The sequence below is a fragment of the Oncorhynchus clarkii genome, unplaced genomic scaffold, assembly GCF_045791955.1.
Source record: "Oncorhynchus clarkii lewisi isolate Uvic-CL-2024 unplaced genomic scaffold, UVic_Ocla_1.0 unplaced_contig_12721_pilon_pilon, whole genome shotgun sequence".
NCBI classification, from domain to species: Eukaryota; Metazoa; Chordata; class Actinopteri; order Salmoniformes; family Salmonidae; genus Oncorhynchus; species Oncorhynchus clarkii.
In genome coordinates, this window is record NW_027261041.1 from 1 (window position 1) to 12,849 (window position 12,849).

Below are 12,849 nucleotides of genomic sequence, written 5' to 3' on the forward strand. Positions count from 1 at the left end.
GTGGGGATGGGGACTGAGTGGGGAGGGGACTGAGTGGGGAGGGGACTGAGTGGGGAGGGGACTGAGTGGGGAGGGGACTGAGTGGGGAGGGGACTGAGTGGGGATGGGGACTGAGTGGGGAGGGGACTGAGTGGGGAGGGGACTGAGTGGGGATGGGGACTGAGTGGGGAGGGGACTGAGTGGGGAGGGGACTGAGTGGGGATGGGGACTGAGTGGGGAGGGGACTGAGTGGGGAGGGGACTGAGTGGGGAGGGGACTGAGTGGGGAGGGGACTGAGTGGGGAGGGGACTGAGTGGGGATGGGGACTGAGTGGGGATGGGACTGAGTGGGGATGGGGACTGAGTGGGGAGGGGACTGAGTGGGGAGGGGACTGAGTGGGGAGGGGACTGAGTGGGGAGGGGACTGAGTGGGGATGGGGACTGAGTGGGGATGGGGACTGAGTGGGGATGGGGACTGAGTGGGGATGGGGACTGAGTGGGGAGGAGACTGAGTGGGGATGGGGACTGAGTGGGGATGGGGACTGAGTGGGGATGGGGACTGAGTGGGGATGGGACTGAGTGGGGAGGGGACTGAGTGGGGAGGAGACTGAGTGGGGAGGGGACTGAGTGGGGAGGGGACTGAGTGGGGAGGGGACTGAGTGGGGAGGGGACTGAGTGGGGAGGGGACTGAGTGGGGATGGGGACTGAGTGGGGATGGGGACTGAGTGGGGATGGGGACTGAGTGGGGATGGGGACTGAGTGGGGATGGGGACTGAGTGGGGAGGAGACTGAGTGGGGATGGGGACTGAGTGGGGATGGGGACTGAGTGGGGATGGGACTGAGTGGGGAGGGGACTGAGTGGGGAGGGGACTGAGTGGGGAGGAGACTGAGTGGGGAGGGGACTGAGTGGGGAGGGGACTGAGTGGGGAGGGGACTGAGTGGGATGGGGACTGAGTGGGGATGGGGACTGAGTGGGGATGGGGACTGAGTGGGGATGGGACTGAGTGGGGAGGGGACTGAGTGGGGAGGGGACTGAGTGGGGATGGGGACTGAGTGGGGAGGAGACTGAGTGGGGAGGAGACTGAGTGGGGAGGAGACTGAGTGGGGATGGGGACTGAGTGGGGATGGGGACTGAGTGGGGATGGGGACTGAGTGGGGAGGGGAAAACTGAAAAATTGGTTTGGATTCTTTCTTATTGGTCTATCAACTAATTTAGTGCCTGGTGACGTCACCAGGCAGGCCAAAACTCCATCCCACCAAAACATTCCAGGCAGTCTTTTTAAACAGCTCTTACACTAAAAGGTTAATATCATCATTTTCACAATATTATTCCAACCTCAGAGTGTGATATATATATATATATATATATATATATATATATATATATATATATATATATATATATATATATATATATATATATAAACACAGGAAATCACGTTTGTGATAGCGCTGGACCTTTAAAGTTAATTCAGAGAAAACAGATGTCCTTGACACTTGAGAGTTTCTATTGGTCAAATTCAGGTGGTCCCTTCCCGTTTCGTTTGCTTATGTTTGGTTCCTAGTGAATACACCCCACGACGGGTTGAAACATATTTTGAAGCCCTGTGTTGTTTGTTTACATCATTGTTATGTAAAACAATGGAGTAATAAAACCTTATATTTTGGGTATGATATAGAAAAACAGTTATGGCTAGCCTAAATATCGACAATAGCCGAATTTTAAAAAGCATTGCATAGGACATATTCCCAGATCCCTTCACAACAGCAGGACTTGTTTGTTTAGCAATAAAGACAAAAATAAATGTAGTAATAACGTTAGCTAGCTAACTAGTTTGTTATGATAAGTTACAATACGACATGATCTATAACATCGAAATGACCGTAAATCTGTCTGCTAGCCTCACAAGATAACGTTAGCTGCTAACTAACTTGTTGGCTAACCAGTTGCTCACATGCCGTTGTTCGCTAATAGCGTGTTGTTAGTCAAATGCTGCAAGCCTTACCTGTGAAGCCTAACTTTTTTAGCACGCAACTGATTATTTTTATCATATGTATCATGTCCTCTATTCTTACAGCTGTAAGCTGAACATGACATTTCTGATTTACAAATTGTTGATATTTTCCTTCTTCGTGTGAATTTCCGGCAGACTTAGACGTTGTGTTATGTATTATTGCTGCCTTTCGAAGGTCTGGGGGGCGTATTGCACATATGGTCACCCAAAAATAAAAGGGAAAGGTGGAATGGGAAAATCTTAAATTGCACCAGGTCGAAACTCTGCATCAAAGCTCAATAAGACAGACAGGGCTTTATATTTCTTTTCTTCCTCATTAGTGGTTTTATGACTTGTGGCAAATGAAAAGGTTGTGCAACACCGCCACCAACTGGACAGGGTGGAAAAAAGGAAAATAACACCATGTAAAATACCAAGTATGGGTAGCTGCAGCCCAATATGGTGACTAGGGTATGAGCGAGTGGGTGTGTTGAAATGCAGAGTTGCAGTTTTAAAGCCAATTTCTTGTAAATCTACACATTTTATCATAAGGGGTCCTCCAGATAGCATATGATAGCAAAATGTGTAGATTTGCAGGAAATTAGCTTTAAAACTGCAAATTTTATGTCAGCCTAATGGAAAAATAGGAACAAAAGAATGAAATGAGCTATAAAAACAGCACATTGTTTTCTCTACCCCATGGCAACGAGTGTAGAATTGCTGGAAATTAGCTTTAAAACTGCAACATTTTATCTTGGCCTCATGACAAAATCTGTAATATAGAATTATAAAACTGCAAATGTTTCCCTCTGCAACATGGCAAAATGTGTTAAAATGCAGTGAGTTAGCTGTTTTCCCGGGCCCCAAATGCAGTAGATCGAGTAGGTGTGTTTTGTATCAGGAGAAAGTTGATTGCATTCATTTTGGAACAGGGCTGCCTCCTGTTCAAAGCCCACGGTGAAGTCGGCTCAAAACAAAAGTGACGTAATTAGGCACATGGAGTAATGAATAGGGTTCTGTGTTTAAACTATCTATAACGTAGGCTATTTAGCCGACACTTTTATCTACTTCATTAAATCAGCATTTCCTCATCTCCCATCCTCTATCGTAGTCGCTCCTCTTTTACACCAGCTGCCAAACTAACCCTGATTCAGATGACCAGTCTACCCATGCTAGATTATGGAGACGTAATTTATAGATCGGCAGGTATGGGTGCTCTCGAGCGGCTAGATGTGCTTTACCATTCAGCCATCAGATTTGCCACCAATGCTTCTTATAGGACACATCACTGCACTCTATACTCTTCTGTAAACTGGTCATTTCTGTATACTCGTCGCAAGACACACTTGTTGATGCTTATTTATAAAACCCTCTTAGGCCTCACTACCCCCTATCTGAGATATCTACTGTAGCCCTCATCCTCCACATACAACACCCCTTCACTACCCCCTATCTGAGATATCTACTGTAGCCCTCATCCTCCACATACAACACCCCTTCACTACCCCCTATCTGAGATATCTACTGTAGCCCTCATCCTCCACATACACCACCCCTTCACTACCCCCTATCTGAGATATCTACTGTAGCCCTCATCCTCCACATACAACACCCCTTCACTACCCCCTATCTGAGATATCTACTGTAGCCCTCATCTTCCACATACAACACCCCTTCACTACCCCCTATCTGAGATATCTACTGTAGCCCTCATCTTCCACATACAACACCCCTTCACTACCCCCTATCTGAGATATCTACTGTAGCCCTCATCTTCCACATACAACACCCCTTCACTACCCCCTATCTGAGATATCTACTGTAGCCCTCATCCTCCACATACAACACCCCTTCACTACCCCCTATCTGAGATATCTACTGTAGCCCTCATCCTCCACATACAACACCCCTTCACTACCCCCTATCTGAGATATCTACTGTAGCCCTCATCCTCCACATACAACACCCCTTCACTACCCCCTATCTGAGATATCTACTGTAGCCCTCATCCTCCACATACAACACCCCTTCACTACCCCCTATCTGAGATATCTACTGTAGCCCTCATCCTCCACATACAACACCCCTTCACTACCCCCTATCTGAGATATCTACTGTAGCCCTCATCCTCCACATACAACACCCCTTCACTACCCCCTATCTGAGATATCTACTGTAGCCCTCATCTTCCACATACAACACCCCTTCACTACCCCCTATCTGAGATATCTACTGTAGCCCTCATCCTCCACATACAACACCCCTTCACTCCCCCTATCTGAGATATCTACTGTAGCCCTCATCTTCCACATACAACACCCCTTCACTACCCCCTATCTGAGATATCTACTGTAGCCCTCATCCTCCACATACAACACCCCTTCACTACCCCCTATCTGAGATATCTACTGTAGCCCTCATCTTCCACATACAACACCCCTTCACTACCCCCTATCTGAGATATCTACTGTAGCCCTCATCCTCCACATACAACACCCCTTCACTACCCCCTATCTGAGATATCTACTGTAGCCCTCATCCTCCACATACAACACCCCTTCACTACCCCCTATCTGAGATATCTACTGTAGCCCTCATCTTCCACATACAACACCCCTTCACTACCCCCTATCTGAGATATCTACTGTAGCCCTCATCCTCCACATACAACACCCCTTCACTACCCCCTATCTGAGATATCTACTGTAGCCCTCATCCTCCACATACAACACCCCTTCACTACCCCCTATCTGAGATATCTACTGTAGCCCTCATCCTCCACATACAACACCCCTTCACTACCCCCCTATCTGAGATATCTACTGTAGCCCTCATCTTCCACATACAACACCCCTTCACTACCCCCTATCTGAGATATCTACTGTAGCCCTCATCTTCCACATACAACACCCCTTCACTACCCCCTATCTGAGATATCTACTGTAGCCCTCATCTTCCACATACAACACCCCTTCACTACCCCCTATCTGAGATATCTACTGTAGCCCTCATCCTCCACATACAACACCCCTTCACTACCCCCCTATCTGAGATATCTACTGTAGCCCTCATCCTCCACATACAACACCCCTTCACTACCCCCTATCTGAGATATCTACTGTAGCCCTCATCCTCCACATACAACACCCCTTCACTACCCCCCTATCTGAGATATCTACTGTAGCCCTCATCCTCCACATACAACACCCCTTCACTACCCCCTATCTGAGATATCTACTGTAGCCCTCATCCTCCACATACAACACCCCTTCACTACCCCCCTATCTGAGATATCTACTGTAGCCCTCATCTTCCACATACAACACCCGTTCACTACCCCCTATCTGAGATATCTACTGTAGCCCTCATCCTCCACATACAACACCCCTTCACTACCCCCTATCTGAGATATCTACTGTAGCCCTCATCTTCCACATACAACACCCCTTCACTCCCCCCTATCTGAGATATCTACTGTAGCCCTCATCTTCCACATACAACACCCCTTCACTACCCCCTATCTGAGATATCTACTGTAGCCCTCATCTTCCACATACAACACCCCTTCACTCCCCCCTATCTGAGATATCTACTGCAGCCCTCATCTTCCACATACAACACCCCTTCACTACCCCCTATCTGAGATATCTACTGTAGCCCTCATCCTCCACATACAACACCCGTTCACTACCCCCTATCTGAGATATCTACTGTAGCCCTCATCCTCCACATACAACACCCCTTCACTACCCCCTATCTGAGATATCTACTGTAGCCCTCATCTTCCACATACAACACCCCTTCACTACCCCTTATCTGAGATATCTACTGTAGCCCTCATCCTCCACATACAACACCCCTTCACTACCCCCTATCTGAGATATCTACTGTAGCCCTCATCCTCCACATACAACACCCCTTCACTACCCCCTATCTGAGATATCTACTGTAGCCCTCATCCTCCACATACAACACCCCTTCACTACCCCCTATCTGAGATATCTACTGTAGCCCTCATCTTCCACATACAACACCCCTTCACTACCCCCTATCTGAGATATCTACTGTAGCCCTCATCTTCCACATACAACACCCGTTCTGCCAGTCACATTCTGTTAAAAGTCCTCAAAGCACACACATCCCTGGGTCGCTCCTCTTTTCAGTTCGCTGCAGCTAGCGACTGGAACGAGCTGCAACAAACACTCAAACTGGATAGTTTTAATCTCCATCTCTTCATTCAAAGACTCAATCATTGACACTCTTACTGACAGTTGTGGCTGCTTCACATGATGTATTTTTGTCTCTACCTTCTTGCCCTTTGTGCTGCTGTCTGTGCCCAATAGTGTTTTGATAAGAGAATTATGTTCTCCAGGTACATCACCCAATTTAATTATATTACTCAGTCTGTAAACCAGAATGTGTAAGATCCTGGTCGAATGAAACAGACGGAGCCCAGCTAAAATAGTCAAAAAGGTTTATTCACGGGAACGTTCTGAAGACAAGAATACAAATCAATTCATTTTATACTGACTTCTCACGCCCACATTCACACAACCATACGCGCACACACATTCACACAAACAGACGCACACAATGTCCTCACTACCCAGCCGACAGAGATTAGGGAGACCTTGAGCCGTACTCCCTGTTCTCTCCCAAATCTCTGGTCAGGTCGGCGACAAATTTTGCTCAGTCTGTCTTTAAAATTCCATAAAGACAAACATTAGCTATATTGTTTTACCCAAATTCTGACTAGAACTACACATTTATTAATTATAATTTTATACATTCTAACCAATTCCATACAATTATATGATTTCAGGGTGGAATATTCTAATCATTCAATTAACAGATAAATCCCATTAACATGTTTGTACCATGATTTGTGCTGCTGCCATGTTGTGTTGTCATGTGTTGCTGCCATGCTGTCTTAGGTCTCTCTTTATGTAGTGTAGTGGTGTCTCTCTTGTCGTGATGTGTGTTTTGTCCTATATTGTTATTTTAATCCCAGCCCCCGTCCCCGCAGGCCTTTTGTCTTTTGGTAGACCGTCATTGTAAATAAGAATTTGTTCTTAACTGACTTGCCTAGTTAAATAAAAATACAGAAAATAAAATTATCCAAAAGAAACTTAGTCATGCGTGCATACATTTTATGTATGGGTGTTCCGAGCAGGAAAGGAACTCAAGCCTAGCGTTACAAGCACCATGCTCTACCAACTACAGAGGACCATATCTGCCTTCCCAAATGGAAACTAGTTTAGTTTAAATGTGTATTTTATGAAAAAGAGATGTATGTTTCTAGACGATGCACAATGCTGCCTTGTTGACATGACCCAGCGGCACAGATTACTGTTCCATTTGAGAAGGGCGCTCCTCCCTCCCCGCTTTGACCCTTTCAAATCACGGGCCATAGACCGCTGCCCCCCAGTTCAGCATAATCAAATGTCTCTGTCTACTGTCCCCCAACAGAGTGTAAAGTAGCTGCCTAGTAGCCAACATCAAGGTGATAGTCACAGTAAGCAACAGTCTAACTAACCTATAGCAGAGTTCTTTTCAACACACCCACTCCTTTCCTTTCAACATGCCCACTCTCCCATACTCTGGTTCCCATAATGGACTGCAGCTACCCCATTCTCTAAAATACCCCAAATCAGAGAGGAATAGATGAAGCACTGAAGCAGTATATAGATGTCTGCCCAAATGCATTATTAAACAACAATCCACTGTTTGAGCACACACAACTTGAAAACAACACTATCTGTTTTTATTTCATTCCAAAAACGTGTATGACTGAGAAACATGTAAGTATATACACATTATAAACTCCTATTGTTCAAACTTCTTCCCCTAGGAACCTTTTTTCACTCCAACAGCAATCTCTTCCTTCACCACCACTTGGTTTCCAACGTCCTTATTATATCCTCCATCTTTTCAGTCCTTGTTTGAAAAGCTTTCTCATTTACATCCAGTTCTTCATGTCCTTGTCTCCTAACCCCTCATGACCTCCAGGGCCACCCTGCAGCTCATGGCCACCCTGCAGCTCACACAGGTGTGGGTGTAGTCCTCCTCCCCAAGTTTCATCTCCTCATATCTCTTCAGCTCTGAGTCCTGGCTGACCGTGCTCCATTGACTGCACTGATTGCACTCCACACGGACTTCCCTTTGAGGTGGCTGGGCATCTAGTATGACAAAGGTCCTTCCTTTTATCCCATTATCCTTCAATGCAAACAGGTTGGTCAAAGCACAAGTCAGTATAAACACTCAACTAAAATATGATACAATTCTATTTCTATGTGCATTTTCTTCATTCATTCAATGGGAATCAATAATATGAGTATGTTTTGTTGTAGGAGTGGTAAAGTGTAAACACGGGCAGTCTCCAACTTACAGGCAGCTTTCTTGGTGAGGTGGAGACAGACTGAGTCCCTCCGCAGCGCAGCAGAGACAGGGGTATTTGTCTGGTGGTGGGGTGCTCTTTGCAGCAGAAGCTGAACACACTGGCAGCCAGGTAAACATCCCAACGATCAGGATGTTCTTTCACCAAATCTGACACCAACCTGTCCAGGTATATGATGAAAAATGTATTAAAACAAAACACATGCATATTATAATGGGGCAGGGTAGCCTAGTGGTTAGAGCGTTGGACTAGTAACCGGAAGGTTGCAAGTTCAAATCCCCGAGCTGACAAAGTACAAATCTGTCGTTCTGCACCTGAAAAGGCAGTGTTCCTAGGCCGTCATTGAAAATGAGAATTTGTTCTTAACTGACTTGCCTAGTTAAAATAAAATAACAAGTCAGCAAGTCAGTTGGGCTAGCATGACATGTGTTTGGATTCAGTAAACTGCCAAAAGATTATTGCAATCGTCCCAATTCTATTTACTAGACTATTATCCATAGTATAAGCTTTTAGAATCAGGTGGCTGTGTATGTAGCATGGTACATTGGAGGACAAACCGGTCTACAAGGGACTTTGTTACTGGATCCAGTGACACTCCCAGAGGACGGTAGAATATGAGTTGGCATGTCAGTTTCTTCAGATCACCCAAAGCCAAGTTGATCTGTAAAATTTAAAAAGAGAAGGGGAACTTAACAGGGGTTTGAACCAGTTCAGGGAACTGGACCAGAAAACAACAACATTTTTGGAGGAACAGAATCAGAACAGGGAACGAAAGTTGTTCCGGAACAGAACAGTTGTTTGAAAACCATGGGAACCGGTTAATAAAGTAATTTTACTTTCCAGGCCCACAAAAAATTGCTACAAAGCGTCTATGCAAAGCCCTCACTCTGTCACTCAGAAACGTATTCCAGTGCCTGCCTGCTGAACATCAAATCAAATTTGATTGTCACATATGCTGAATACAACAGGTGTAGTAGACCTTACAGTGCTGGTCAGAACAGTGGAATGGAACTACACAAATTATGATTTTGTTCAGAGCGAAACAAATGGAAAATAATTTTGGTTCCACCCCCGGTACTTGATATTCATGAGATAACTTAGTGCAAAACTTAATTTCCCCCCCAAAACATTTTTATTTGGGGCAGTACAGTAACACTTACATCCATACATGCATGCATGCATGCATCTCTTACCTCTAAAATGTGTGCTCGAGTCAAACAAGACAGGATTCCAACAGGGAAGCCAAAGCGAGAGATGAGGTCAGAGATGATTTTGGCAATCTCTTTACTGTTGTTGGTCTTCATGGGGTAGGCTTCCATCCATTTGGAATAGTAGTCCATTACAGTTAGTACAAACTTGTGTCTACTTTTGGTCTCTGGAAATGGTCCCTTCACATCCATTGTCAGCCAATCCCATTTCTCCTTGATCTGGTTCAGATGAAGTAATTTTCAGTTATAATGTGTAGTTTCTTTGTGTAGTTATAATGTGTAGTTATAATGTGTAGTTAGTTATATGTGTAGTTATATGTGTAGTTATAATGTGTAGTTATAATGTGTAGTTAGTTATATGTGTAGTTATAATGTGTAGTTAGTTATATGTGTAGTTATGTGTAGTTATAATGTGTAGTTATAATGTGTAGTTATATGCACATCCATTAACATGAGGTAATGGGCTGGGGAATACACACGACAGTAACCCTTTAAGCTGACATGGGTCAAAATAATGTTATTGCCCGCTGTCCAGAATACAATGGTCTGTCAGAAACCTTACCTTGATTGCGTGCTTGGGGATGAAGATCAGACCTTGCTTTTCTAAAGTTGCAGATGGGATCTGAAATTGTCAGGAGTTCAGTTATTAAAGCACGCGTATGGAAAGGTTTAAGGTTATAGAAGACCTTTATAGGATGCTGTAATCATACACGCAACTGGCCCTAGAGGTCCGGGCCTCATCAACACCGTTTTGGTTGGGAGTAACAGTGACACTACTTTTCAACACGCTCCTCCCTGGGATTTTTGAGCAGGTACTGTGCATTAAGCTGTTTGGATGGAAACATGTGGAATATTTGGCAGAAGATACATACATGGTTGTTCTGTAAGGTCTGTAAGGAATTAGGGGAACCCTTCCCAACCAACAATTTTGATGAGCTCAATCAGCTTCATAATGAGGGCTAACTCACAACTTACTTCTTTAGGCATGTCTTTTACAGCCCAGTCAATACTCTGAAAAACAAATAAATACTAAATAAATAAGCATGAATTAAATATTTGTAAAAAAATAATCTTTAAAAAAAATCTAGATAAGAGTGATATGTACTTTGTACCTGTGGAACACAGTAATCGTCATGGAAACGACTTGGGTGCCATATACTGTGGTTTAAGTAGGTGGGTGGAGACTTCTCCCGTTGTGTCGACTCCTCAGGAACAGGATCCTCTGGAAACTGAAATTACCAGTAGAGGCAAAATACACTTTTATTTGTGAAATTAAAAAGGGAAATACATATGTGGCATATCCTTTAGTGTAAACAGCAACACCAATGGAAAACTGGTAGTACAGTTTACATATCCTTTAGTGTAAACAGCAACACCAATGGAAAACCGGTATTACAGTTTACATATCCTTTAGTGTAAACAGCAACACCAATGGAAAACTGGTATTACATTTTACATATCCTTTAGTGTAAACAGCAACACCAATGGAAAATCGGTATTACAGTTTACATATCCTTCAGAGTAAACAGCAACACCAATGGAAAACCGGTATTACAGTTTACATATCCTTTAGTGTAAACAGCAACACCAATGGAAAACCGGTATTACAGTTTACATATCCTTTAGTGTAAACAGCAACACCAATGGAAAACTGGTATTACAGTTTACATATCCTTTAGTGTAAACAGCAACACCAATGGAAAACCAGTATTACAGTTTACATATCCTTTAGTGTAAACATCAACACCAATGGAAAATCGGTATTACAGTTTACATATCCTTTAGTGTAAACAGCAACACCAATGGAAAATCGGTATTACAGTTTACATATCCTTCAGAGTAAACAGCAACACCAATGGAAAACTGGTATTACAGTTTACATATCCTTCAGAGTAAACAGCAACACCAATGGAAAACCGGTATTACAGTTTACATATCCTTTAGTGTAAACAGCAACACCAATGGAAAACCGGTATTACAGTTTGCATATCCTTCAGTGTAAACAGCAACACCAATGGAAAACCGGTAGTACAGTATTACATTTTTTAAAGTTGCATTTCTCACCAAGGTTACTCTTTTCCTCCTTCCGGCTGTTTTCTGAAACTACAAGAACTCAACAATAAAACACAAAGTTCAACTCAACCAACAAAGCCAAAGCACGTTTCAAGAATCCCTCATATGCTAAATTCACAACCGCCAGACTGTTAGGTCTAATAGTTTAAATGAAAACAACACACCTGTCTCAATTTACTAAATACCTTTTTTTGTAGGTGACTAGGAAAGGCAAAGATAGTTGGTATTGCATCATCACGTAAACGCACTGTCTGCCCAGTTCTATCCATGCACCTCTCCTCAAAATGCTCTGAGCACAGTAAGGAATGAGGGGTTGGCTGCCAGTCTTTCCATTTCATCTGACCCACCCACTCTTTTATTCGTTTAGGATCACGCTTTGGAAAGCTGTTAACATAGGAAAAATGTTAAAAGAACCAAATGTAAACAACAGGGCAATCTGTGATTGTAACATACATTTTTGAACTTTTAAATGAATTATATATAACCATTGATTCTTGAAGAATATAACTTAGAAATGCACCATGAGCTTAGTTCAACTGTCATACCCCATCAGAACCCAAAATATAAAAGTGTAATTGTAAACAAACACTTTATAGCCTCACAACATTGCTAAAACTATAATTTTGACATCATGGATGGTCACTCTGATCAGTCCTTGCATTCATAGCTATGTCTGTGAACTTGACATTAGTTACATTCTCCAGCCCCATCCCTCATCTATTTACCAAAATCAGTGGCGAGGCTTTGTTATTGTTATTGTTTGAAATGCAAATCGAAAAAGACAAGGGATGAAACAGCGAGCACTTAGGCCGGGGTACTAAGGGGTGTTCAGTTGTTTAGACGTTACACGTTCTTTATGATAAGGTAACTAACATTTATGTCACATTCGCCTAAATCAAGGTATAGCCGATGTATTACTGGAAATCTTAAACTAGCTACACAAGCTAACCAAGACCTGTAGCTAACGTAAGCTGATTAGCTAGCTGTCCAAATGTCGACGTTAATCAGATGCTGAAAGCCTACCTGTGAAATGTAACCTTGTTTGTTTTATGTTTAACATTTTTAAACGTATTCCTACAGTTGAAAGCTGAACAACGCCCTGGCATTTTTGCTCGGTAGCTAGTTTTAGCTAACAACTATTAGACCAAGGAATGTAAAAAAATAAACAAGGAAGTGACACACAGGAAGTTAACTTTTTT

At 43.5% G+C, this 12,849-nt stretch overlaps 1 protein-coding gene across 2 annotated transcripts; it reads right to left on the minus strand.

The window, feature by feature from the left end:
* Window positions 1-6,431: 6,431 nt before the first annotated feature.
* On the minus strand, window positions 6,432-12,828 carry LOC139403921 (uncharacterized). 2 transcript variants are annotated; one of them, XM_071147124.1, is made up of 10 exons: window positions 12,674-12,828; window positions 11,836-12,034; window positions 11,642-11,680; window positions 10,690-10,806; window positions 10,553-10,588; window positions 10,140-10,199; window positions 9,563-9,796; window positions 8,927-9,030; window positions 8,361-8,529; window positions 6,432-8,188 (listed from the first exon to the last, which is right to left on the minus strand). In XM_071147124.1, the coding sequence occupies exons 1-10, from the start codon at window positions 12,754-12,756 to the stop codon at window positions 7,961-7,963; spliced, it is 1,269 nt and encodes a 422-aa protein (XP_071003225.1). In that variant the 5' UTR covers window positions 12,757-12,828; the 3' UTR covers window positions 6,432-7,960. The 2 variants fall into 2 exon arrangements, with proteins under 2 accessions (XP_071003225.1, XP_071003226.1); XM_071147125.1 differs by having other exon boundaries at window positions 7,841-8,151.
* Between the last annotated feature and the right edge of the window lie 21 nt (window positions 12,829-12,849).